Source organism: Colletotrichum destructivum, chromosome 5, assembly GCF_034447905.1.
Source record: "Colletotrichum destructivum chromosome 5, complete sequence".
Taxonomy (NCBI): domain Eukaryota; kingdom Fungi; phylum Ascomycota; class Sordariomycetes; order Glomerellales; family Glomerellaceae; genus Colletotrichum; species Colletotrichum destructivum.
Window position 1 is genome coordinate 3387601 of NC_085900.1, and position 25230 is coordinate 3412830.

General features: G+C 55.6%; 7 protein-coding genes across 7 annotated transcripts; 3 read left to right on the top strand and 4 right to left on the bottom strand.

The window, feature by feature from the left end:
* The first annotated feature begins 54 nt into the window (after window positions 1–54).
* Window positions 55–2377, top strand: CDEST_08563 (Putative bromodomain, SKP1/BTB/POZ domain superfamily, Bromodomain-like superfamily protein). Its single transcript, XM_062924722.1, has 4 exons — window positions 55–340; window positions 650–772; window positions 820–1724; window positions 1797–2377. The coding sequence occupies exons 2-4, from the start codon at window positions 678–680 to the stop codon at window positions 2108–2110; spliced, it is 1314 nt and encodes a 437-aa protein (XP_062780773.1). The 5' UTR covers window positions 55–340; window positions 650–677; the 3' UTR covers window positions 2111–2377.
* Window positions 2378–4050: 1673 nt separating this feature from the next.
* CDEST_08564 (Putative major facilitator superfamily, MFS transporter superfamily) lies at window positions 4051–6665 on the top strand. The gene is made up of 4 exons (XM_062924723.1): window positions 4051–4636; window positions 4764–5253; window positions 5336–5845; window positions 5918–6665. The coding sequence occupies exons 1-4, from the start codon at window positions 4439–4441 to the stop codon at window positions 6175–6177; spliced, it is 1458 nt and encodes a 485-aa protein (XP_062780774.1). The 5' UTR covers window positions 4051–4438; the 3' UTR covers window positions 6178–6665.
* Window position 6666: 1 nt separating this feature from the next.
* CDEST_08565 (uncharacterized protein) lies at window positions 6667–7091 on the bottom strand. The gene has a single exon (XM_062924724.1). It carries the CDS (start codon window positions 6872–6874, stop codon window positions 6689–6691), a length of 186 nt encoding a protein of 61 aa, XP_062780775.1. The 5' UTR covers window positions 6875–7091; the 3' UTR covers window positions 6667–6688.
* A 1497-nt stretch (window positions 7092–8588) lies between these two features.
* Window positions 8589–10397, top strand: CDEST_08566 (uncharacterized protein). The gene is made up of 2 exons (XM_062924725.1): window positions 8589–9272; window positions 9327–10397. The coding sequence occupies exons 1-2, from the start codon at window positions 8987–8989 to the stop codon at window positions 9845–9847; spliced, it is 807 nt and encodes a 268-aa protein (XP_062780776.1). The 5' UTR covers window positions 8589–8986; the 3' UTR covers window positions 9848–10397.
* A 656-nt stretch (window positions 10398–11053) lies between these two features.
* Window positions 11054–12438, bottom strand: CDEST_08567 (Putative mannosyltransferase 1, CMT1; the record flags this gene model as incomplete). The annotated part of the gene is made up of 2 exons (XM_062924726.1): window positions 11054–12237; window positions 12300–12438. 2 exons carry the CDS (start codon window positions 12436–12438, stop codon window positions 11054–11056), a joined length of 1323 nt encoding a protein of 440 aa, XP_062780777.1.
* A 2747-nt stretch (window positions 12439–15185) lies between these two features.
* Window positions 15186–18075, bottom strand: CDEST_08568 (Putative AAA+ ATPase domain, P-loop containing nucleoside triphosphate hydrolase). The gene is made up of 5 exons (XM_062924727.1): window positions 17869–18075; window positions 17624–17792; window positions 17354–17569; window positions 17113–17305; window positions 15186–17059 (listed from the first exon to the last, which is right to left on the bottom strand). Exons 1-5 carry the CDS (start codon window positions 17956–17958, stop codon window positions 15499–15501), a joined length of 2229 nt encoding a protein of 742 aa, XP_062780778.1. The 5' UTR covers window positions 17959–18075; the 3' UTR covers window positions 15186–15498.
* Window positions 18076–18609: 534 nt separating this feature from the next.
* On the bottom strand, window positions 18610–19862 carry CDEST_08569 (Putative SET domain-containing protein; the record flags this gene model as incomplete). Its single annotated transcript, XM_062924728.1, has 2 exons — window positions 18610–19514; window positions 19580–19862. 2 exons carry the CDS (start codon window positions 19860–19862, stop codon window positions 18610–18612), a joined length of 1188 nt encoding a protein of 395 aa, XP_062780779.1.
* Window positions 19863–25230: the final 5368 nt, after the last annotated feature.

Sequence of the window (25230 nt, forward strand, 5' to 3'; positions counted from 1 at the left end):
CATCAGTCACGGGGAGCCACACAGCAACCACACAGCAGGTGCAGTTGTTTCACACCTTCCCGCTTCATTCTCAAGGTTGAGCGCGTCTAGCAAGAGCGTCCCAGGGAGCAAATTTTCAGCCACGCGCCTTCTCTTCACCGGCCTGCGTCCGCCAAGTAGACCATCTCATTCTTCTTCATCCCCTCTTTTCGTTTGTATTGTATTGCTCTCAACTATCATCCCTGAAGACTCGATTTTGTAAGACGATTTGTGCGGATCACCCATCACCTGTCCTAGTGTGAGGACCTCATCCGTCAAGCTCATCGTCTCACCACTCGCTTGTCGAATTTCGTCCATCACGGTAAGCTGCTTTTCATCTCTGTATCTCTTCTTTGTGATATCTCGTATCATTACTGTATCTCTATCCTGGAGGGGCAGCAATTGGCATCAGAAAGTCGTTACGACATGGCTCATGTCATGATTCACCCACACCGGCTCAAGGCCTTTCTACCAATGGCTCACTCCAACCAACATCAACCTCAGGTTGTAGCAAGCAGACGCTCTTTTCCCTGTCCTCAACCATTGTCATATCCCGCATGCAGTTCTCTCGTTCATAATTTGGTCATCAAATGTTGCCTTGTCTTTGTAGGCGACTAATACCGCCCTTTAGGTCCATCCCCGCAGCCAATCAGCCCAGCATGTCGGACGAGCTGCCGGTCCCCGCCATCAATGGCGGCCCCAACCTCGCTTCCGAACCCTCTGCTGGCTACCGAGACGAGCCTTTCTCGTGGCTGTGAGTTGCACAGCTATGCTCCTTAGCGCATGCCTAACAACTCCTAGTCAACCCCACCCAACCTTCATCATTGTGCTCGTTGGCCCTGAGGAGAAGCCCTTCGGCATCCAGAAGGACTTTTTGTGCGCCAGATCAACATACTACCGCGACTACTTTAAACAGCTGGAGAGGACGACTTCAGACACCGTCGAGCACATCGTGAAGCTGCCTCACACTACGGCCGAAGTGTTTGGCTTGACGCAGCTCTTTCTGTTCACAGGACAGGTCTCGGAAGAGGTCGACACGTTCCCTTCATACGAGGCGCTTATTGGGGTCTGGAAGCTGGGGCATAAGCTCGGTATTGATGGCCTATGCGACAAGACTCTCGAGGCAATGAAGGAGTGCAGACGGATTACTCGGCAGATTCCCGCCACTCCCCTTCTCGTACAAGTATGGAGAGACACCCCGGAGGGCTCAACCATCCGCAAGCTTCTACTTTCTTGGGCAGCCGAGTACATGCGGTCGTCCGATGCTAGAGCTGAGTTCGCCAAGTCGCTTCCTCAAGAGGTTCTGAGCGAGTTGGTCGTGACCATGAGCTCGCTCGAGAACCAACCTTCCCCGCCGGCAGCTCCGGCTGATACAGTCTCCGCTGAGCCGACTCCTCGGAAGAGTGTGCACTATCTCGAGGAGGATAGTAGTGAGGAGCGAGAGCACCTCTCCAAGAAGAACCGACGCGCCTCCGCGCCGTTGCCGGCTTCGCAGAACAACAACTCCAAGTCCGTTACCCGCGCCCCGCCTCCGCCCGTCCGCAAGGCCGCGGCTGTGGCTGCTGCTGCGGCCGCTACGGCACCGCGCCCGAAGCCTGTGGTCCAGAAGCGTCGCAGCATCGTTCCGGTATCGGATGGTGAGATCACCACTGAAAAGAAGGTTGAGTTCTGTGCGGATCTTCTTGACAGAATGCTTTCAGGACCCGGTATGTCTTTGTCAGGCCAACGGGACCACCGATACCGCAACATTTCCCACAGATACTAACATATCTATGCAGGCTTCTGGACCAGACTGGTGGGCCCTTTCAAGGAGCCTGTCGACCCCGTTGAGGACGGAGTTCCCGACTACTTCAATAAGGTCAAGAAGCCCATGGACCTCAACACTGTCAAGGCCAAGATGTCGCGCCATGAGTATCGGACCGAGGACGAGTTCGCCTCCGACGTGCGCCAGATCTTCGAAAACTGTTACACGTATTGGACCAAAGGGGACCCCATGTGGGCTGCCTGTGAGAAGTTTCAGAAAACGTTTGAGGAGAAGTATGCCCAAATGCACAAGAACATCTCCAAGATGATGCGTGAGCCGGTCGACTGAAGCATGATTTACGACATTTGCGCCATCATCTTAGTCGAAGAAGCAGGGAATGTGGACCGGCGCGCTCTGCATGTTGTACAATATCTTACGGTGGCGTAGACTGGCAACTTTCTTCATTTCTTAGGACGCGAGGAGCGAGGCGAGAGAAAAGTTGCTTTTGTGGAGGATAATACCCAGACTAGCCACGGAGCATTGCAAGTTCTTTCTTTTTTCTTCAATTTTTTACCATGTGGAATCGGCCATAACGATGGCTGATAGTGATGAAATGTCAGACTCACCAAGAATCTGCCCCAACTCATCTCACGCCTCGATCTGGAAAGCCACGTTCCACCTCTAAGTGAAGCTCTTTGTGTGTGTGTGAGGAGTAGTAGTGGACACTAACGCGAGATGCCCGAACCCGACCTCGACCAGCTTTCCTACCATTAGCTCCTCGAGCATCGGCCCGATATCTAGGGCACCGGCGCGTTTCTCCCTCCCGTGGAGAAGACGTTTTAGTGTCGGCGTCACCACACGTCAGGTGCCAGGTCGCAAGCGAGGTCCTCGTTTCCAGTACTGATCCAAAGCATCGAATCCAAATCTATGGGGGACACTAGTCCATGTCTGCCTTAGCGGTCGGTCTGTTCGCCCCCCCCCCCCCCCCCGCGCTGTCTCGTCGGTTTTCACTCCTCAACATCTCTCTCCCGCGGTCCACAACAGTCAGGAGCACTCCTGTGGTCTTCGGCTTTTCCTTGGCGGTGGCGGGGGCGGGGGCGGGGGCGAGGGCGGGGGCAGAGAGAAAATCAAGCTCCTGCCAAGGGGATCGCCTCGTGGGATCGAAAAAGCTTGGTGTCGAGTGGGCATCGCCCGCGTTGGCAGAAAAAGTCTCCGATGCCAAGCGATGATTCTGGGATCTACATAGACTTTGCGTGATGCGGCCTCGAAGACGTAAGCCGTTCGTAGGTGCGTCGGAATGCACATGTGTATGAGACAACTCGGCCGAGAGCAGCAATCTTCGACATGCAGTCGTTGGAGGAATAGGCATCGGTAACACTCTGAACACACGACACATCAACTACGAGCCAGAATTGATTTGATCTTCTTCAGTCACGTCCACTCACACACACACTCGCTCTCCCTGTCTGATATTTGCTGGAACTAGACTATGTTCCGTGGGTAGCGGCATGGTAGACCCGGACAGAGCGAACCAATGACTCCCCCGGCCCTCCAACCTCTGTCCCCTCTCCGCATCCCACGTCGTTATCCTCGCTGAAAACCCGCTTCCAAACCCCGCGGGCAGTCCCCCGCGGTCCCAGGCTTCCCCAGCGCTACCGCTGATGGCGTCGGTGAGCTATTCCATCTCGGGTCTCGTTAGCGCGAACATGCCCGCCCACATACCGCGGGCTTCTTCCCGGCAAGTCCGTGTCACACACACACACACTCTCTCACTTTCTTCTCTCTTTCTTTCTCGGCGAGACCTTTTTAGCCCGCGTTCGTTCAGATGGGTTGATATTGCTAGCACACGGTAGAACCCAAAGTGCCGGACAGGACGAGTCCAGATAAGATGTCCCAGACGATGCACAGCTTGTCTGCCGCGCTAGAGCCTAGCTTCGCTCAAATCGCCGGGTGACCAATACGCCCTCTGTCGGAGACTGTACTGTTCAATTCTTGATCCCGTGTCAGACAGCAAGGGCGGAGGACCGTCACTCGTCCGTTTTCCCAAGGGGGTACGTGCACACCGGCTTGGCAACCAGATTGGTCGGCCCACCCCGAGAGCGCGGGGTGATGTGGAGGCGTCGCGACTCGGTCGAGATGTTTTGAGTTTGAATGAGACCGGTGCCGGCCCCTCGAGAGCTAGGTGTGGAGATATGTGTTGCTGTCGTTCTTCCTGGCAACCATCTTTCGTTCATGTTGGCTACCTTGGCGTCTGTTCGTTAGCTTGTTGGGAGTCGGGTTCGAGACCTGGCTGTTTCCCGACGTCGTGGTTAAGGTGGAGGAGGGAAGGGAGGGGGGTTCTTGCCAATGGACCAAATTGCCTACTTCCAGCCATAGAACCTGGCAGGTTCACCTTCCACACATATGGTCAGTGGCGTCGAAGTTGGGACGACAGTTTCGCCGAGTTTGGATTTTCCCTAGTCTCTCATCCACTTCGTCGTCGTTGTCGTCCTCCTCCTGACCATACACACACACACACACACGTACACATATATATAGAACACCAGACCCAGCCCTAAGAAACAGAGCTTCTCTCATTAGCCAACAGCACTCGGAGCAGCAAGACTCGCCGACGATATTCCTCATTCTCAAACTTTTCCATCCCAAAATCAAACCGATCCCGTTTGCTTCTCCATCATGTTCGGCAAGAACCAGGAGCCAGAGGTGGCCGAGGTGCTCGAGCAGCGCCAACCCAGCGCGGCTGAGGCGGCCCAGAACCAACATCGCATGTCCGTCTCTAATAGAGGTCTGACGGGCGCGTCGGCCTTGACTGTAAGACAGTCCATCGTGCCCATTACCCTGGTCACCGTCCTCTTTTTCCTCTGGGGCTTTGCTGTAAGTCCCCCCCCTTTGCAAGGCTTTGGCCCAACGTCTTATTCCTCTCTTGTGACATCATTCCCATGTCTTGTTCCCCTCTAACAACCTCGGCCCCATGCCTCGACGAGACTGACTGCGATGCTAGTACGGCCTCCTCGACGTTCTCAACTCCAAATTCCAGATCGCCCTCAACATCACTGCTGCCAAGGCCGGCGGCCTCCAGGGTGCCTACTTCGGCGCCTACTTCATTGGCCCGCTGACCTACTCGGGCTGGATCGTGCGCAAATTCGGCTACCGCTGGACCTTCATCACCGGTCTGTGCATCTACGGCGTCGGCGCTCTCATGTTCTGGCCCTCGGCCGTCTACCGCTCCTTTCCCGGCTTCTGCGGCTCCCTCTTCATCGTTGGCTCCGGCCTCTCAACGCTCGAGACCTCGGCCAACCCCTTCATTGCCACTTGCGGTCCCCCGCGCCTCTCCGAATTCCGTCTCGAGCTCAGTCAGTCGTTCCAGGCCGTCGGCTCCGTCATCGCCCCGCTCCTCGCCGCCCGCGTTTTCTTCTCGCACACGGAGCCGAACGATCTGTCCAAGGTGCAATGGACGTACCTTGGTATCGCGGCCTTTGTCTTCTTGCTCGGTACGCCACAAAACCCCCACCATTCCCTCATTCCGCAAACCCGTGATGCCATGAGCAACAGTAGCAGTCTAACAGAACGTAGCTGTAATCTTTTTCTTCGCCAACATCCCCGAGGTCACTGATGCCGACATGGCCCTGCAGGCGGAGCTGAGCGCGGGCCTCACCGGCTTCGTTGACAAGCCGATGAAGAAGCAGTACAAGCTCTTCTTCGGCGTCGCCGCCCAGTTCTGCTATGTGGGAGCCCAGGTTGCCGTCGCCTCGCAATTCATCTCATATGCCGTCGAGTCCGCCGGGCTGTCGCACTCGCAGGCCAGCGATCGGTACGCCATCGGCCAGGGTCTCTTCGCCATCGGGCGTTTCGCGGCCGCTGGACTGATGATGATTGTCAAGCCTCGTCTCGTACTCATGGTCTTCATGACAGGCATCATGGTGTTCATCGCGCTCGCCATTGGACTGAAGGGAGAGACCGGCATTGCGATGCTGTCCCTGGTGCTCTTCTTTGAGTCGTGCATCTTCCCGACCATCTTCACGACGGCAATTCGCGGCCTCGGCAGGCATACAAAGCGAGGTAGTTCTTGGATTGTTGCATCGGGTAAGTTATTCGTTGTTGTCGCCGTCTCGGTGAATTGAATACCATCAACATTGCTGACATGGGCGTTTCTAGTTTGCGGTGGTGCCCTTTTCCCCAGTCTCACTGGTCTCCTGGCGGATTCTCGGGACTACCACATTGCCATGATCGTGCCTCTCTGCGGCTTCATCGTCGCCTTTGCCTACCCCATCTTCTTGAATACGGTCTGGAAAGCGGAGCTGGACGGTTTCAGCGCCAGCAAGATTGGCTACACTGACGAGCACGGTATCATCGGCGACGCGGGAAGAGAGGAGATTGAGAATGACAAGTCCGATTCCAAGCACTTGGAGACGTAGATGGATGTGTCCCAAAAACGATTGCGCGGGTTTTTCGCTTGCAAAGAGAGAATTTGTACATACCCCTTTACTCTAGTAGTGTTTTTGAACGCTGGTTCTATCATTATTCTCTGTCGCTTCTATCGCTTACATCGTCGTCTCCATGGCGGGCATGTTTCGCAGAAGTCCGGGAGGAGCAGCTAGCAGAGTGCTCGCTTCTGCGCGGCAGGTTTTGCCAAGTGAGGTCTGTTGATGGCATCTAGCGTCACGGACACCCGCCCCAGCTCCCTGAAAAGTTCATCTGCCATCCGCAGGGGTTGGACTATGACTCGTTGGGAAAGGGTGGAAACGTCATCAACCTCATATGATGCCCAGTGTGTAAATCCCAGTGTTTGCCTTGATCGTCACTTCGTCATGAGTGCTGCCCGCCGCAGGGTCGACTTTACACGGCATGGACCTTTGTCCGGAGCACTCGACAGTCCGGACCATCGCCTCGGAAAGCCTTCTCTCAGGCACAATACGACGTCAGGATTCAGGGTGGATGGCACGGGGACCCGATCCGGGGCGGGTTCGTTTCCGGGCCCTCAAACTCATAGCGGGCGCTACCAAGGCGTGGGACGGAGCAAGGCGGCCGAGAAGATCTGCACTGGCTCCCACCGTCCGTTCTATTGCATCTGGAAACAACTGGATGAGCTTGGGGTGGAACACGATGAGACATCCGACAGGTCTGGTGCTGGGCCGGCAATGGAATGAAGTCGGCAGTTGGCTGGAATGCTGGCAACTGGCGGCTACCGAGCCCCTTGAACGGTGGACGCGACTAGTTCTCGTGCGTGGATATCATTGGATTGGGATGTGCTGAAATCCGTAGTTGTCGGAGGAAGAGCGACATCTCTCGGTTCGGTCGCGAGGGAGGGAGCACAAAGATTGAGGCCGTGGTTTGGTCGAGCATCGCAAGAGCCTGGAACGAGACGTCATATTCAATTTCCAAGCCCCCTCTCGGAAGAGCATTTCCCATTTCCCATTTGCCCTTTTTGCCGCCATGCTTAAAACTACCGACTCTGGGGTGGAAAGGCGCTCAGGCGAGCGAGCGAATCAGCGTTGGGACGTCACCTGAAACGGCGTTCGATGGTTCGTCAGATGGTCGAGCTGATGGGGCACACCGCCTTACCTGCTTTTGGTGATAGGTACTAGGCTGTTTGACTGGGTACCTGACTAGGAACTTGGCTAACGTCCACTACCTACCGAGGTACCTTGCCTAATATCCGCAGAGGTTCGCGCTCGTCAAAGCGATTGGCGGATGAGGAGTGCTGCAAGGTACCCGACAATGACGCTAGCTGGATTGGATCATTGTTATCCATTTTGAAGGAAAATCTGTCCAGCCAAAAGTTCGGCGGCGCTATTCCCCCACAGCTCTTACGGGGGGAGGGTTGCTCTCCATGCTCGAGGCACGGTCCCAAAACTGCTTAGATTCGGACCCCTTAGCCGCTGGGGGAGAGAGATTGCAGAGATTGGCTGGCGCCCGGGTTGGGTCTCATTTCCCAGGGACCGAATGGCACAGACTGCAGATTTCCTAACGTTTTGTCTTTCCTCTTCTGTCTTGAGCTTTTTGTAACTTGTCAACTCTTGGTGCGTGACAATTTCTCCTTGCCCTGCCAGGCCAGCAGGCCTCCCTGCTTGGGGGCGGTCAGCTGTCACTTTGGTCGCCTCGAGGCTTGCCCTCTCCACCGTCTCCAGGCCCCCCAGCAGGCGCTTGGTGGAATCGTGGAGGCATCGGGCAACGACCGCCGCAATCGGGGCAGCGTGTATCTCGAAGTTGACGAGAAAAGGATTGTTGATGCTGCTGCTGCTGCTCCTGTGCGACCTGCCAACGCCGGATCACGAGAAAAATGCATCTGTATATGCGCATAAACGATCGGCTCCAACCCGTTCCTTTTTTATTTTATTCTTGACGACTTGAGACGCCCCCAACGGGTCTCAGTGCCACTGTCTCCAAACAATCCCAAACAGGAGCAGGAGTTGCTTCACGGCCTTTCCCAACTTGCTGCTCGGCCCGTCTGTTCGCCGAACCCCCTGGAACCAGTCAACCGCTTGACCTGGGTCCTGGACCATGCACACTTACTGGCAGGCAACTCGAGACACTCACTCTGAAGGGTCTGTCTCTGGCCCGAGGTGCCTCCATGCCAAGGGTATCGTGGCTGGGCCGGCCGGGCCAAGGTGCTCCAACTGGTCAACATTCAGGCAAATAAAATTAAAAGGAGGATCCTTCCGAATTGGTGCTGGGCGCACACTACAAACCCATTGTGCCCATCCCCGACTATCTACAGTCCACTAAATGTAGACGGCCAGAGGCCGAACCGTGACACCCTTCTCCTGCCTCCCCCCCCCCCCCCCCCCCCCCCCCATCGATGCTGACAGTCTTTCATACCCTCGCGACCACTCCTCCCACTCTTTTTCTCCACTTCATCTCCAGTCTTTTTTCGCCGTCCCTCGTTCGTTCCGCTTTTGCCTTTCTCCCGCAACTCCCTTCGCAACGTCGCGCGCTTTTTAGGTCAGGCCCCTCCAGCCCCGTCGCTCTTTTCACCAACTCTTCGTCGTCGTCGTCGTCGTTGTTTTCGTCGTCATCACGAACCTACGCCAGAGTACTCGTACTTCCCTCGCTTGTCGATACTCTACGTTGTCCCGTCGTCGATCCACATTCATTCGTTCCGCCGACTTGCCGGTTCTCAACAACACGCGACTATCCAGTCACTTGCCGTCTTCCCGGTTTTCGACTTGTAATCGACCGGCCGAACCGCTTTCGATCGCTATCCAGTAAATCACCGTCTTCGCAATGCATATCCGCTCTCTCGCCTCTCTGGCCTTCGCGGCCTTCGCCGCCCAGGCATTCGCCCAGCAGACCAAGGTCTTCAAGCGCAGCATCACCACAGGAAGGGATTTGGGCTTCATGCGCCGCGCCGATGGCGGCTACCAGCCCGAAGATGAGGTGTGCAACAAGGGCGGTAACACCTGCTCCGAGGCCTGCGGCGGTGGATACCAGCAGTGCAAGTCTACTGACCAGGCCGTACACTGCTATGACCCGACCGCTGGCGAGACTTGCTGTTCTACCACGACCGGAAGTGAGTCGCTGCTCATCGCATTGCCCTCTCGTGATTGCTAACATGGTCGTCCAGACTCCTGCTTGACCTCTTTCTACTGCACCCATGACACCAAGACCGAGACCTTCTGCTGTCCCAATGGCATGAACCTCGGCGATTGCGCGACCAAGCACGGCGTAACTGGCCCACTCACCTCGGACGTCCCCGTTCCCACCACCACCTCGGTGCCGTCCACCAGCAAAAGCAGCACCGTGCCCCCGACCACCAGTAGCTCAGCGCCGCCAACCACGACCTCTTCTTCCCTGGTCGCTACCACCACCTCCACCTTCATCTCCACCTCCACCACATCTGAGGCTCCCAGCACCACTATCGTCTCCACCAGCTTTTCCCCCAGCGCAGGCACCAGCACTGCCTTCTCAGCGAGCAATGGTACCACCCTGGCCACGGCGTCAACCCGCTCCAGCGCAAGGGGCACACTCTTCCCTTCGGCGGCCGCCACAACCGCGGCCGCAGCCGGCGAGAACGCCGGAAGCAGCAACGGACCGGCCGGCATGGCCGTCATTCTCGGTGCCGCTTTTGTTGCTGCTCTGCTCTGATAGTCAACGACTGACTCGACTGGAAGCGTTGACCGGCCACTGACCATAATTCCGGACACGTCCGTGTCCGGTCAGCGTGCCATGTGTCACGACTGCAACCAAACATAGCAACAAGCGGTGCTGGAGGTGACACGAATCTCCGTGCTCTGTGTGAGATGTTAATGTTGGCCGGATTTTTTTTTTTGAGAAGCTTATGATTCCCCCTGATCACTTGAACGTATGGAGCGGCTTGACGAGACCATCTTTTTTTGATCATTTTTGTGTTGTATTTGGCAAAAGGTGTTTCTGGAAACGAAGATGCTTGAGGAGAGAGAGACGAAGACCAAAGATGGACGGCTTGGGGACACTTGCCTTCGAAAACAGCGTTATGTTATATCCCTGTTGTAAACCCAATTTTTAGTTGCTGTTTACCTACTGTATTTACGATTTCTCCCCCCTCGTCGGGCGATACTGCGAGGCATACTACTCGCAGCTTGGAGCCCACGAGTACCATAAACCTTAATAATCCTTCCGGGGAAAACAATAACATCACACGACATTTGCACGCGCCTCTCGCTTTTCGGTCCAATTCCTGCGTCGATGTGCTCTCGCTGTGTCAACTCGATGGCCGTCTCGAGCAAGTCGAGAGAGGGCTTCCGGTCTCGTTGTGGAGGTCGGGCGTTGGGGCCGGGGCGCTCGCCATGAGAGTCCGGGGTTCGGGTGCCGGGTACAAACATTTGGAGAGCGCCGGGTGCGGGTGCGGGTGATTGCGGGGCCGGGTGGACGGACGGCCCTGGACCAAGGGGGTGGGGGGCCGCGTGCTCGTCACTGCCCTATCTGAAGGTAAAGACTTGTGTGTTTTGTCACTTTGGTTGGCTTTATTGATGGGCTAGTGTAGTCTCACTGCCTCGTCGCTGGCAGGTTTCCCTCTGGACAAGGACCCGGAGGGAGAACAGCCAAGGCCCGGGGAAATAAGGTCATGTAAAAACAGTATCAGTCTGTCCTCGATCAGAAGAAAACGCAGATTAAGCGATGATAAAAAAGGCCTGCTACCCAAAAAAAGAAAAAGTAAAAAACACTTTATGTAGAAAAAAAATTAAGAATAGAACCAAATCACCACGCGACCGGGTATCATGGGTAATGCTCTCTACAATGCCACCTCCAACCTCTAAACAAGGTGCCTGCCTTTGCCTCCCCCCACCCCATCCATTTTATACTCCCCCAGTCTCATAGACCCTCGTTCCAAGGCCGCCAGAACTGGTTACTAAACGTCGGCATGCATTTGACCATCTCGGGCGGCTCTATCTGCCAGTTGATCTTGGGGGGCGCGCCTGAGTTCTCCATGACGGTCCACGACGAGGCGAAGCCCCTCTCCTCCTTTATCTGCCTCCCGTCCTTGACGTTGTACGCCAGACTGACGCTCGGCACGACGGCGATCTTGCCGTGGCCGAGATTCCACAGGTCTTTGCATAGCAGCGTCGGTTCGCCCGTGTGGCATTCGCCCTGGTATGACCTTCTGAAGTCGAGCCTCTTGGCGAGAAAGGGCTCACCGGTGACGGCAACGCCGCCGTTCCAGCAGGAAAACACCTGTAGCGGCTTGCGGCCGAGGTAGCGATCTTGGGAGTACGGGTGGTTCCAGAACATATTGGCGACGTCGCTCCACTGCTCGCCCTTGGGCGTTCGGTCAGGGATGGGGAGGAAGGTGTCGCCGTTGATGGCGCGGGATATCCAAGAGTCGTAGAAGGAAGGCTCCCCGTTGTGCGGAGCAAATCGGAGGAAGTGATAGTCCATGGCGCACGTCATGTCGGCGCCTTGAACCTGCTTCTGGTACGCCAGCTCAAGTATGTCCTCGGTACAGGCGGCGACGTCGTTCAGGAAGACAATGGTGGCCTTGGGATCGTAGGCGGCGGCTTCGGCCATCATAGGTTCCAAGGCTAGGTTCCGGAGCTTTGCGAGTTTTCCGATACGGTCACCGCTGTGAGAGTCGATGCTGCTCGTCTGGAGGTAGTAGGCGACCCCCATCTTGTCCATGTGGGCTTTGAGGCGGTAGAGTGTCTCGTAGGTGCCGTCGGTGGAAATGCCCTCAACAACAGACAAGGCGCAGTTCTCGGGACCGATGACATTCATGGCCTCGAGGACGGCGCCGATGAGCTGGGGCAGCAGGTCTCTGACCTGGCGCAGATCGAGAGCGAAGAAGTAGTGGCGCTTGTCCATGTTCTCGGTTGGGCGCAGGACCTCGTAGCGAGTGACGTTGGGTGCAGGACAGTTGACGATGGGAAAGCCGCCGTTCTTGGGATCCAAAATGGCTTGTACATACTGGCTTGCCTCGCCCGTCTTGTCCGGACGGCCTTCGTATAGCGTTGGCTGGACCCAGTTGGGCGCGGAATCGTTCATCCAGCTGCCTCCATATTCTGCAACTCCCCAGTCAGCCAATCATGAGAAACACTCAGCGAGAGCCGTCGAAGCAACTTACGTTCCGGTGTCCAGGGTACAACGAAGTACTGGACCAATGGTTGGTGGAAAAGCAGGAAGAAGCCGGTGATGAGGATAAAGACGATGATGGCGATGAAAGGGGTGCGGAGGCGTCTCGGATTATGGAAGTTGGCGATCATGATGCATGTACAGGGCGCTCAGCGAAGAGCCCGTACACAACGAATCGAAGGAGGAAGGGCGGATGCAGCGAAGATCGTTCGGCGCCCCGGGCCACAGTAGACAGATAGGCTTTGCGGTGTGGCGGGAAGTCGGCGGCAGGCAAAAATGCAGACTGCAAACCAACAAGGTCGGTCGATGGCCGATATGCAGGCTTGATGTCCCTCGTGTGCAACGGTGAGAGGGAAAGGAAGAGAATATGCCAAGACGACCGGTAAAGAAAAAGAAGCGAGTCTGATGGGGAGGGGGTGGAAGATATTACAAACTCATGTCAGTCCTAGGAAGAGTACTCTCTCTCACTCTCTCACTCTTACACACACACACACACTCTCTCTCTCTCTCTCTGTGTGTGTCTGAGACTGACTGTTTGTCTGTCTGCCTGTTTGTCTTTCTTTCTCACACTTTCTCTGTCTCTCTCTGAAAATCGGTCGGAGGTCTCGGCGACACAGCAGAGACGAGAGAAGGTTATGGGCATGAGATAAAACAAAAAGGGCGTGGCACGAGGATTATAGTTCAGCGAGGCGACGGCTGTATGCAGGCTGGGGGCAGGCAGAGCCAGGCAGGTACAAAGTCTAGATAGCCGAGGACGGCATTTGTAAATGCGCAGGAAATGGACCTTCCCGCCGAATTTGGAGTATGGGATTGTTTGGGAGAGACTGGACGGGAGGCCGAGCGATGCAAGGCGCAGCGGTCCAAGGGTAGGGAGGAGAGTACCAATGTAGGAGGTAGGCAGGTAGGTAGGTAGGCGGTTAGTTAGTTAGGTACCGTGCATGTAGGAGAGATAAGACCGGGTGCCAGAGACGGATGGAAAATAATGGAAAATAAAAGATAGGAAAAGAGGATGGAAGAAACAGAAACGTACCGACGGTGTTACCCATCAAAGCTGGCCAAGTGTTGTGTCTCTCATGCAAATATGTGTCAAAGACTTGGCAGGAGGCGCCTCGACAAGCGGTACGCGTCCCGGGTCCTGAGTCCAGTTCACTGGTGGATCGGCAAACCAAGACTACCCAGTTCCTTACTTGGGTAGGCATCCATGACTTAGCTACATTACACGTTTGGCTGGCCCTACTCGGATACACATCCATCCACACCATGCGGCTAGGGAACGGGCCCAGTTCCCGCGTCAGCATCTTGACAATGGCCCTTGCCCTTGGATTCGCCCACTTTCCACCTCTTCTTGGTTCAACCTGAGAAGGCAAGTGAGGTACCTAGCATATCGCGTACATGACGCCAGCAATGCGCTCTCTGTCTTGGGCATTACTGAAATGCTGCCCGCATGTGGGAGGAATGCAGGCCGTCTGTGAGGGAGCACACGGTTCCTCGAGTATCGCCACGGCATGTTTCAGCTTTCTGACTTCCCGGCTTCCTGGTTCCTCTGTACCAGTTGGGGTTTGGGTACTACAGCAGACAATGAACAGACAGCGGCATCTCTCATAGGGGGCGGGAAACGTCCAATTTACGGCTTGCGCTCAAGGGCCAGCCGTCTCTGCACGCATTACAAGATGATTTTCTCAACTCTACCTACCTACTTTGCCTTAATATCTCAGGCCCTAGGGTCCCGAAGGCCGCCCGCCCCCTGAGGTTCGCCCCGACTCTCGATGCTTCTGAAAACATGCGCCGGCCGCATCTCCGACACACGCATTTTTCGCATACAAACTCAGCCCATCACAAAACATCGGACCGCCCAGAGTGCCAGCGCCGATCCAGCCAAACACAAACACAAATCTGTGTTCCGTCTGTCTGTCTGTGCCATAGTCCGCATGGACCAATGCAGCTAATGTCTAACACTGTCTACCTATCTTATGTAACTGCTGAATAGGTATGTACCTAGGCAAATGCAGCTTCTGCCAATGCACCCAATGCACGCTCCCTTACATCACCTTTATCCATTACCCAAATCTGGAATTGCTCGGACCCGAGGAAACACGCTCCAGTGCCGATATTTCCGTCGTCGAGAACAATGCTGTTGGCATTTTCACGTTTGCAGGTATCCTACACTACGGATACGTCTAGACTTCCTTCTATGGCCGGAAACTTGCATCCCCCCCCTCCCCCAACTAACTCGGATCCCAGGAGCCCTAGCGCCGGCAGTCACCAGTCCGCCCCTGTCTGCGAGATCTTCTCTCAATGCCACCCAGCCCATGTCCATATCCCCCCCTACCGCGCCTCTCCAACTAACACACCCACACACCCACACACCCACACACACACACCTAGTCGTCATTGACCATTGACCAGCCACAAACGTGACGACGATCCAAGATGGGCCTTTCTTTCATTCATCTTGGCTTTTCTGACGAACCGCCATCCCTTTCAAACTGCTTCTGGCCGTTGTCCGTGTCTCGCCCGCCTCTCGGCTTGCTACAACCTGCAACCCACAACCCACAACCCGAGGCCTATAAGCGCAGCTCCCGGCTGATCGACTAGCCTCGTAGCATTACCCGATCACGGCCCGGCGCAACGGCATCAATCAATCAACGCGTACACCCGAAAATAGTATCGTTCCGTGCTGTCTATGCCAAGTCGACAAGGAACAAGGTTTCTCGACTTCCTTCCCCTCTTCCATCTTTCTGGCGTGTTCGACAAAATCCCGCCTTGATCCGCATGCCTTTTATCTTATGTCTTGCGCGCTTCTATTTCCAAGTTCTCCGCTCCGTCTCTTGTTCTCTTGAAACCCGTCGAGTCTTTTCGGCACTGAGAGGTCACCTCGACGATATGCAAACAATTTTATGCGATTGATGCTGGTCGGGGCGGGCGGTCAAAAACCGGAGTCGACGCGCGGATTCCCGGAAACCCCTCCCCCCACATCCACAACGAACTATGCACCTACTCAACGTGCGCCGGACGGCTTAGGCCTGTCTCGCTAGTCCAATGGAATGATATGGTATCCTTCTGCCTAACAAACGGAACTCGATGACCGTCCCGTGCTGCGATTGTCGAGATCAACCACAAGTCGGTGGCACAAAAAAACTTTGGCACAATGCAAGACCACCAACCAGTCTCGATCAACTCCAGTAGTCTCTCTACATGTTGAGCAGCCTGTTCACTCTCTTCGCAACACCCTCCTCAAACTCGGTCACCCCGCCCTCCAACCGCGTGAGCACCCCCGCCCTCAGTTTATACACAAGCCGCCGTCTGGGCACCGCATCTTCGTCGTCGTCCCCCTCCTCGCTGTCAGAGTCCTCCACCAACCCTTCGACAGCCCCGCGCATGAACCATCGGTCGTGGCTGACGAGGATCACCGCCCCTTCCCAGTCGCGGAGCGATTCCCGTATGGCCGTGACAGTCTCGTAGTCAAGATGAGTCGTCACTTCATCAAGAATGAGACAGTGCGGTCTCCGCCACAGAAGGCGCGCAAGCTCGCATCGCACCAGCTGGCCGCCAGATAACTTCCCGAGGGGCACGTCGGAAGCGATCCGGCCAGGCAGGCCGAGGCTGCCGAGGACGCCGCGAAGTTGCCCTTCATCCAGCTCCCCGGCCACTTCTTCCGTGAGCAACGACAAGGCCGTCATGGAGGGATTGGCCCGGCCTTTTTCTTGCAGAGATTCGACTGCATGCTGAGAATAGTATCCCAGCTTCAGCCGGGGATGGGTCGTCACCGTCCCGGTCGTGGGCTTCGCCTCTTCTACGAGAAGCTTCACAAGCGTCGATTTACCCGCGCCGTTCAAACCAAGGATGCCAATACGATCGCCCATATGAACCGAAAGGTTGATGGCCTGTAACACAATCGGTACCGCCGTCTTTGTCTTCGTCTTGACGGGGTAACGAAACGTTGCGTTCTCCACTGATATGAGAGGCCCGGGGAATCGGAGATCTGGGGGCTCCGGCAAGACAAAGCTCACCGGTCGCTCATCCTGTGGGACATCGATTTCGTCACGGGCCGTCAAGTGGTAGCCGACGAGATCCCGGTTCAACTTGAACCGACCGCCCTTGGCGCTAACTTGGAGGCCCCAGCGATCGTCGAGTTTCTTTTGACGGGACTTGGCTTGCCGAAGCTTGTTCTGGTCGTCGTTGGCTTTTCCGGCCTTCATGTTGTTAGAAATGCTCTGCTGAATATGCGCCTTCTGCTTGTCCTGGGCGTCCTTCATCTTGGTCAGCCAGAGTTTGCGCTCCGATTGTGACGCCTCGTAAGTTGGCAGGTCGCCGTGGAAGTAGGTAAGCCCCTTTTCCTTGAGTATGAGAAGGTCGGTGCAGAGAGTGATGAAGTCTCTATCATGGGACACGAGGATCAGCGTCGGAGCGCCATCCACGTCTTGGAGGGATTCAAGATGGCGCTGAAGCCAGATGATGCCCAGCAGATCGAGGAAGTTGGTAGGCTCGTCCAGGATGAGGACGTCAGTCTCTTGGAGCAACGATACGGATAGCGCTGTTCGCATCCTCCACCCACCAGAGAGGCTGGATACCGGTTTCGACATATAGGCCTCGGAGAATCCGAGACCGGTCAAGATACGCTTAGCTTTGCTCTCGATCTCGGCTACTCTGGAGGGCTCGACCTGTAATTGGAGATCCGCCAGCATGTCCAATGCCTCCTGGGTCTCATTTTTGAGAGCCTCGGCTGAAATCTCACCCTGCGGTTGCTCCATGCTGATATTTAGGTTAGCAAGCTTCGTCTTGGCCTGAAAGGGGGAAAGACTTGCAGTTTCTGTGACTCGGCAACCGTCTTTCCAAATGCTTTGAGCACTTTTCTGGCCGCTAGACCCCGATCTCCGCTGCGCAGCCTCGCGTTCTTGTCCTCTCGGAAGAGACGCTTCTGGTTTCTATCGTGACGAAGAGCGCGAACTGCGTGCACGGGGCCGTACGGGTCGGTGCTGTTGATGCCTTCGGACAAGGCTGGGAATGGTCAGCCACGGTTGGCCATAAGCGCGCGTGAGACGGCACCTCTGATTTCCTGCTCGACGTCTGACTTGGCAGTCGCCTGCTCGATTACATGCTCCAGAACACTGCGGCCGCCGCTAGATTCACCTGTGTCGGCCACGCCATCACCGGGGCGCGTGTCTGAATCGGCATCGCTGACGCTGGTCTGCTGAAGAAGGGACACCCGAGTCTCCTCGGGGATACCTGGGATCAACTTTTCGGCGATGGCCTTGAGGAGTGCTTGACACATGTCAGTGCCCCTGGGCCAGTGTCATGAAACACCCGTGTACCTACTCGACTTCCCAGAGCCATTTCTCCCGATAAGCGCGTACCGCTGGCCGGCCTTCAGGCGCAGCTTGGCGTCAACGAGTATCTCGGTACCGTCACTCCGGGCCTTGGACTTGGCCTTTGCGCCGGACTTCCCGGCCGACGCGACTGTGATGTTGAGGCCGTCAATGTCCAGCTACGCGGGAAAGTGGTCAGCTGGCCGCCCCTGTAATTTCAAGAAATGACTGTGTGGGCTGCGCGTATATACATACCTCGCGATGGTCTGCGGTCTGTATATTGAAGCGCGTCTGCTTACTGGTGCAGAGAATCGTGGCCACGGATTCAGACGCTATTGACGTCATCGCAGCAGGGGAGGAGATTCCTGCTATGGGATCTAGAACAAAGGGGCTGTAGAGAAGATAGTGGGCCTATAAGAGGACTTCCGATTGTAGTTTGTAGATTGGACTACAAAGCGAGAACTCGTTGGCCTTAGGTTTGTGGTATAAGAGTCCAATATGGACATGCGTAGATATTTAACGATTTTCTGACGCTGGATCGGGCCCAGGACTGCACCCCCCCCGGCATCCCCCCCGTCTTCGTAACTCCCTATCCTTCTTTCGGCAAGAAAACTAGTTGTTGCCCAGGTTGGAGGCGTTACACCTTCTTGCTGCAGCAGAACAGCTGTGAGGTACGTACTTCCCTCACTTGGTGGGGTGAATGTGAATGAGAGAATGGGGGAATTGGGGGGTTCCAGCAGCTCTCTCCGCCTTGACCTTCCACAGAGAGCGAGTGACTCACGCCGAACACTGGACGGGGGACCAGACCCGCTCTTTCACAGTGGGTCCACCCGGCAACCCGCCCCTTCCTCCCGTCTCGGCGGCGTCTCAGCGGCCGGGGTGACTCAACTCTCTTGGCCGCTCGACACGATTTCCCAGGCCCGAGTCGCGCGCAAGTCGTGACAGCGACCGGCGCATAACATGATACAACCCGCATTCTCCAGAGTCATTTCCCCTTTACAATAACGGAAGCGACTCTAGAAAGGCCCGAGTCTCCCTCGCGTACCGCGACTCGGCGTTCGCCATCTCGTGTATCGCTAGCTCCTTCCTCGCCCACCTCCTCGCCGCCCCGAACTTCCCGGACCGCGACGCCGCGTACGCCGCGTACTTGTACGCCTGGCTGAGGTAGTCCACCAGCCCGACCTCCTCGACGAGCCGCGCCAGCCTCTCCGCGTCCGGCAGCACGTCCATGCCGAAGTCGTCCCGCCCGAGCTCCGCTTTGATGACATCCATCAGCCGCCTCATCTCGGCCCTCTGCTCGTCGTCGTCCCGCGCCGTGCACGCCGCGCAGTCGCAAGTGAAGCCCCACTGCGCGAGCCGCGCCCTCCGCGTCTCCGTCGGCTGCAAGAGCGGCACGTACGTGATTGTCACCTCCTCGCCCGCGGCAATGTCGCGCCCGGCGTAGATGACCCTCCTCGCGCCTCCGTCTCCACTACCGCTGCCGCCGCTGCCGCCTCCAACGGACACGGAGCCGGCGTTGGGCCGGCACGAGTGGTTCAGCTTCGCGATGCGCGGGAAGATCCCCACGGCGCCGCCGGCCATGGTGAACCCGTTGGTGCGGAAGATGAGCGCCTCGCGGCTCCACTCGGCCTCGGCCTCGTCGTGCGGGTCACGGTTCTCCGGACACGAGAAGAACGCGGCGCGCGCCGTGGCGTCGAGGCCCGCGAAAGCCTCGTCGACGGCCGCGGCGATGGTGGCAAAAGCGAAGCCCTGGCCCCGGACGAGACGGCCCGGGTCGATCGTGAAGAGCGGGCTCTCGTCGATGATGCGGGTGCCCGCGGTGATCCCGCGGAGGGCGAAGACGCCGAGGCCCTTCCCGGGCGAGGGGCGGACCTCCCAGAGGCCGTCTTCCGATTTGAGATCTGTGACGGGACGTGAGCTTTCGAGGCCTCGGGTGAGGAATGGGGGATGGGGAGAGGTTCGTTACTCGTTCCGTAGCGTATGCGGGCTTCCTCCGAGCCGTCGAGGGCGTCATCGTCCGGCGCGCTCCCGTGCGCAAAGGGAAAGTCTTGTGTGATGGGCCCGAAAAGGGTCGCGTTCTTCCACGTGGACGTCGGATCCGGGGCACCTGCACGATCGCAAAGCTGCGCGCTGTCGCTGTAGTCTTCGTCGTCGTACCTCGCCAGCCCGGCGCCGAGGACGCTCGCGCCGCCCTCGCAGGCGAGCGCGACGGCGATGCGCGCCCACACGAGGACACCAGACGATCGCATGGTCAATGTTTCCCTTTTGTTTGCCTTTTCTCTCGTAGGGTAGTCAGTCACCCTCCCCTCCCAGAGTTCACCGTACTTCGGATGAAAACTTTGGGGAGCTCGTCCGGCGATGTTTCTGGCGAACGGATCTCCACGAAAATGTGGCGTTGAAGCGTTTTTAGAAAAACAAAAAAATCTACAGAAAGAAAGGCGACACACCCGCGTCGTGCTGTGCATTTGACAGAACGAGGGGTGGGCTTGGTTGGCACCCCCCTTTACACGGGGGCTCGGCGCTCGAAACAGATTTGCTGTCACAGGATCGTGTCAACGCGGCCGTGGCGTTCAGGGGCCGTGGTGATCTGTACTTGTAGAGGTGTGCTGAAACATGCCACATTTTTCGTCATCCTCCCCACGGGTCTGGTACTGAGGTACACATAGTGGTTGTGATTTACTGACGGATACGGATTTTGATATAGGATTGCCTCCGACTCTCTTGCGAATTCCGCATTTGGGGCGTTGGCAATCATGCTATCAGGCAGTTCCCTCGTCGTTGCTCATTGCGGCCGTCGATGGTCGTCCCAGTCATGAACAGGGGGGTGTTATGTTTCGGGTGTGCTAGACTGCACTGCCCCTCCGTCGGGACGTTGCTTGGTCTGAGAAACCATTCCACTGTACCGGTTCATCTGTATCAATGGTGTGTCCACTATCGTGCTCCGGAACCAGATCAATGGCTCATTGATGAAGGATATAAGATTGGTTTTGCAGAGACAGGGAAAGGTCGAGCATGCCATTTTTCACATTTCCCATAGAGGTCTGTCTTCTCCTGCAATTCGAGATGCAGAGATCAAAACAAGCGGGTTCTGTTTATCGTGGTTTCTGCATTCAGTAGAGTCAAGTGCATCTCTGTATAATTTTACACATTGCAAAAGGCAACAAAGCTCACTTCCGCGGCCCGGCGCCCAGTAACCCCACAAAAGCATTTTTCGCACTGCCCCGGCCTCCGTCTCAAGTCCGGGTCTGCATTCAACCCCACCCCGACGGCGGTACTTCTCGCTTTTTTACAAACCAACGCGTGTTCAGTCGGAGAAACACCAGTCTATCAAAATGCGGTATCGACAAGTTGCTGATGAGATCGAACCATGATAAACACCAAGGCGGTGTGGTTCGAGTAATAGTGTCACATGTAAAGTGAAGATGTTTTGCTGATATACCGCACTTAGAACATTGGTTTAGTTCCTAAATCTAGAGAAAAGCTCAGAAATCACATTGGTATATACAGGTAGGAAGTCACTAAATGTGTTTTTGAACTTGTCGAGTGGTTTGCGAAATCTTGAGGCACGAAAAAGCTCGCGAGCCGGACCAAACAACATTTTCGATCGGGATAATGGCGAATAGAATGTTTCAGGGTTCGATGCTGTATTTTTATTCCTGGTCATTTCTAAGGGAGAAACAACACAACAATACTTCTCCGTTGGTGATGTCCGGGTAGTAGTCAGGCCCTGTTGGCACGGGTGTCCAGTCAGAAGGGTGGGCACGTCCAGCTTCTCTACTGCTCCTCTCAGTGGTACTTTTCAATTTGTGATAACCTAAGGGACACCAAAAAGCCGCAAGTCATCTTCAACATGGCATCTTCCTGGGTCAATGACTAGAACAACGTGATGATCTAGGGTGCCCCCCTTGCCTGTTACCAGATGCGCTGGATACTATTGATTTGAAAGTCTGTGGAACAAACACCACTGCACTGTAACTGGTCCATCCCCAATCGTCAAGCCAGGTATTGTATACTTTTCGCGTCTCTAACTGATGTTTACACTAGTACGATGGAACTGGCCCGACGGCACCCTGGCTTGAGACTTGTGAAGGCCAATGAGTCAAGAGGCCAGCCTAGACCTCGTAGAATGTTTCGCTGCTCCCTACCACTCATCCCATTGTACATTGTCACAGTGAAGGAAGTGTACACATTCTCCGATGGAGACGCAAAATTTCCTCTGTGACTTTAACAGCAACTCCGACTTTGGAGTCTCGAGGAAGCGTGCCACCCAGTAGTGTCATGCCTCCAAAGTGTGAGACTTGCAAGACCATCATGAGCGTATCCAGAGGCCCTACAATACTTGTCTGCTACGGAACTCATTGAGACACGGCTAATGTGTTCAAGCAATCCAGGTGCCAGACTCTATCATTGATACCGTCCTCAAGATTGGTTGGTGAGAAAAAACTTGATAAAAGGGGGATTTGGAATGTAGTATTTGGCAATAGTACTTCGACGCGGACATCCATGAAGAGATGAACGGACCGAGGCAAATCTATTGTGTCTTGTTTTCAGATCATGCTAGGGAGTAAAGAGCAAGAGAAACGAAATGTAGACAGCATGATCCAGCCATGTCGTAACGTGGTTGAAACGATTGTCTTGGTGTCTGGAGTTCTATTTCAGAGACGAGGCAATGTGTTCTATTTTCTTCCCAGTGTGTTTAGAACCGAATTGTACCCCCTAGGACTTTACCTTGACTCTTTATGATAAGAAGGCCGGTGATACTTGTCACAGCACAGCCAGATAGACACATAGAACACAAAGACTCCTATAGTGATATGGGATGATGGGTTGTTTCGAGGTATATGAGCTTCGACACAGCCACAAATCACTGAGACACATAGGCGAAGCGTCCGTCTACGGGGTCTGTGTTGTCAGCGAGAGCAAACATAGGAGCCGTCATTGCGAGATGGTTGGTGGTGCTCATCATCGCAAATCGAAGGAAAGCCGAGGAGTTGCTTCCGGGCCAATAAGTCGACGTCGGATGCCTTGACGGGCGTCTTGGACACAGCTTGTCGCAACAGCGTAACTCGTAATAAGCGTATGCCTGGGTCATCGTTGTTTCACGGGTCATCCCAGTGTGCACACGAAAGCACCGCGGTCTCAAACCGGGAAGGTTCAAGATTACGACCGCCATTTGCGTCCTCAGAAAAGGCCATATTGGATTCAATGGACCAAACATGGAGCTTTTGCAGCGAGATGACGTCTTACAGGAATGATCCCCGTTGCACAGTCTGCATCCCCAGTCATTGGGTTATTGCATTGCCCAATCCAAAGGTTAGCATTACCAACAATTTACTGACCCGCCGAAAGACGGGGCGTCGCCGACAACGGACGGCCACAGGAACAGAGCCCAGCCACGCGGGACCCGGGGTACCGGCAAGAAGTCCGGACTGCAATTATAAGTCCGATTTATTTCTAGCCAGCCAGACACAACATCGCGCTTTTTGCAACGGGTGTGAAAGCTGTGTACAGCTTGGAAGAACGCGCTTAGAAAGAGATATTAACCCGAAGTGATGCGCGGCTCCAATGCGGGGCCCTAGAATGAATAAACCGTTGCGCAAGGAGTCAACAAGTGTGCTGAGCGGTGTACGAAAGGTTGAGGTCGGGTGATTCGAGGATGGAGGCTTGGTGGTAACAAAAGCATAGCGGAGTCGGGCGGGGAGTGCAACACCGCTGACAAGCAACTGCCTCTGTGTGTGTCGGGTAGGGACCAGGAGCGGTCAAGAAGCGAGTCCGTTGTAAGCAGACGATGTTGATCGGGATTGCAATTACGGTCTCAGTTGTGCTTCCAGGCTTGATTCCGTAGTTGGGTGTCCCACTGGGGTGGTGATTGAGAGACGACTGACCAGTCACCGCCGGATGGGATGATGAGTGGCTAAGCTGGTAAAACATGAAATTCTGTTGGTCCGGGCGGGTTTCTGTAGGGCAAAGCAGAAAAAGAAACGAGCGGGAAAGCGGGCAGGGTTCATGGATCGATATGTCGGCATTGACATGGCAGATTTGGACAACAGATTGGATACCCGCTCCAAGCGTATACCTGTACATGATATGCAGTGATCTTCGCTCTGTTTATTTTGGACATCACCATCATGGAAGTTCGGTGAAAGCGGCATGGGGACCGGGACAGGGCGGCGAACCCAGTACGCCAGCAAATGCGCGTGGGATTTGAGGTATATCTATCAGAGGCTGAAGATCGATGCGTTTGCCCTATAGCGTCTTCAACAGGCTGCCGGGCAGTTGGGTTAGGAGGGGGAGGGGAAGGCGCAGGGAGTAGGGTTCTTGGGTGCAGTGACTTGCATCGTCATTCGCGGTGGGGACGGATCGTATTGAAGCGCAGATGTCGTGGTTGGTGGCGGACGTGTGACCTATTCCCGTCGTCGCGTCTGGCGTCCGAATCCCCACCTAGGTAGGTTGAAGTGGGATTGTGAGATGCGCTGGCGCTCGCTGGCTCCGGGGATCCCACACGCTTGGAAGGGCGATGGATGGCCGACCGACCGCGAGCATTCCGTTAGACACCGAGGCCGTCGGCGGCTGGTCTCCTGATAGCCAAGATAGCTAAGAGCAGAGCGTCGTCCCAGGGTGGGTTGTTTGTCATGAACCTCTCTGGTTCTGTCTCTATTACTCCGAGTCTGGAAAACTCCCGAAGCAATCAAGTGGATCTACTCATCTGTAAGAAGCAGAAGGAAGACGCAGAAATGCAAGTTGGTGCCTGCCAGTGTGGTCGTACCTGCTGCACCTTGATACCGAAGGAAGGAGCTGGGGACAGCCCTTCTAGTGTGATCGGCCGACTTGAATTTGGCTTATCTAACCATTTTACCACGGTTCGTTCGTCTGCCTCCCTGTTTGCCTATCTTTTTTTTAATTTCGTATCCGTACATATCTCATCTTCGGAGAGCGTTGCACTTTTCCCTCTTGGCTCAAACGGCCAACCCAACGGCAGGAGCCCCCTCGGTTTTCCACTTGGCTGCTCAGACCGTCCCAAGCTCAAGCTGTCCGCACTTTTACCCGCGGGTGACGCCGCTGCTGCCCATCTCCCTTCGACTTTACTTCCCGGCAGCGCACGGCCTCTCGGGTTCCATCAAGTGACAGGGCTGCTCGGGACGACTGTTTGGAAACGGCTTAGCCAGATGCCCTTCTCCTCATCACTCGAAGGGGGAGTCCACTGCCCAGGAGATTGGAGACCGGCTTTCTCAAAAACTTGCCCTGTTCTCTGGTGGTATCATCGTTCCGCTAAACCCCGGGCAGAGATCCACGAGCTGCTGATGGAGAGTCAGGTTCGCCATTCAGTCATGGTGCCCATCGACAGGGACATGGCCATCACTACCCGCTGAAGCCGTCAATAGTGTAGCTTCATCTGCGACTTCGATCTGGGTCTTGGCTATTCGCGTAGCACCGTTAGTATCGTGCCTGCTCGACAGTCGAGCTGCAAGACCCTCGCTTGCAGGATGCACTGTGCGACCCTTCGAATCCCTGAGATGTCTTGCGCATCATGGCCATCAACAGCTAGGATTGGGCAAGGGGGCTTAGCGGCGACAATCTCTTCAAAGCTCTCGATGGGGTAACGACTATTCAGTCCTG

Coding starts and splice junctions, on each gene's coding strand:
- CDEST_08566 (XM_062924725.1), top strand. CDS start 8,987: ATGCATATCCGCTCTCTCGCCTCTCTGGCCTTCGCGGCCTTCGCCGCC. Junction 9,273..9,326: donor CTGTTCTACCACGACCGGAA/GTGAGTCGCTGC, acceptor ATGGTCGTCCAG/ACTCCTGCTTGACCTCTTTC.
- CDEST_08564 (XM_062924723.1), top strand. CDS start 4,439: ATGTTCGGCAAGAACCAGGAGCCAGAGGTGGCCGAGGTGCTCGAGCAG. Junction 4,637..4,763: donor TTTTCCTCTGGGGCTTTGCT/GTAAGTCCCCCC, acceptor CTGCGATGCTAG/TACGGCCTCCTCGACGTTCT. Junction 5,846..5,917: donor TTCTTGGATTGTTGCATCGG/GTAAGTTATTCG, acceptor GGGCGTTTCTAG/TTTGCGGTGGTGCCCTTTTC.
- CDEST_08563 (XM_062924722.1), top strand. CDS start 678: ATGTCGGACGAGCTGCCGGTCCCCGCCATCAATGGCGGCCCCAACCTC. Junction 773..819: donor GACGAGCCTTTCTCGTGGCT/GTGAGTTGCACA, acceptor AACAACTCCTAG/TCAACCCCACCCAACCTTCA. Junction 1,725..1,796: donor CAGAATGCTTTCAGGACCCG/GTATGTCTTTGT, acceptor ATATCTATGCAG/GCTTCTGGACCAGACTGGTG.
- CDEST_08568 (XM_062924727.1), bottom strand. CDS start 17,958: ATGACGTCAATAGCGTCTGAATCCGTGGCCACGATTCTCTGCACCAGT. Junction 17,570..17,623: donor AAATGGCTCTGGGAAGTCGA/GTAGGTACACGG, acceptor ACATGTGTCAAG/CACTCCTCAAGGCCATCGCC. Junction 17,306..17,353: donor CGTCGAGCAGGAAATCAGAG/GTGCCGTCTCAC, acceptor GACCATTCCCAG/CCTTGTCCGAAGGCATCAAC.
- CDEST_08565 (XM_062924724.1), bottom strand. CDS start 6,874: ATGTCTCATCGTGTTCCACCCCAAGCTCATCCAGTTGTTTCCAGATGC.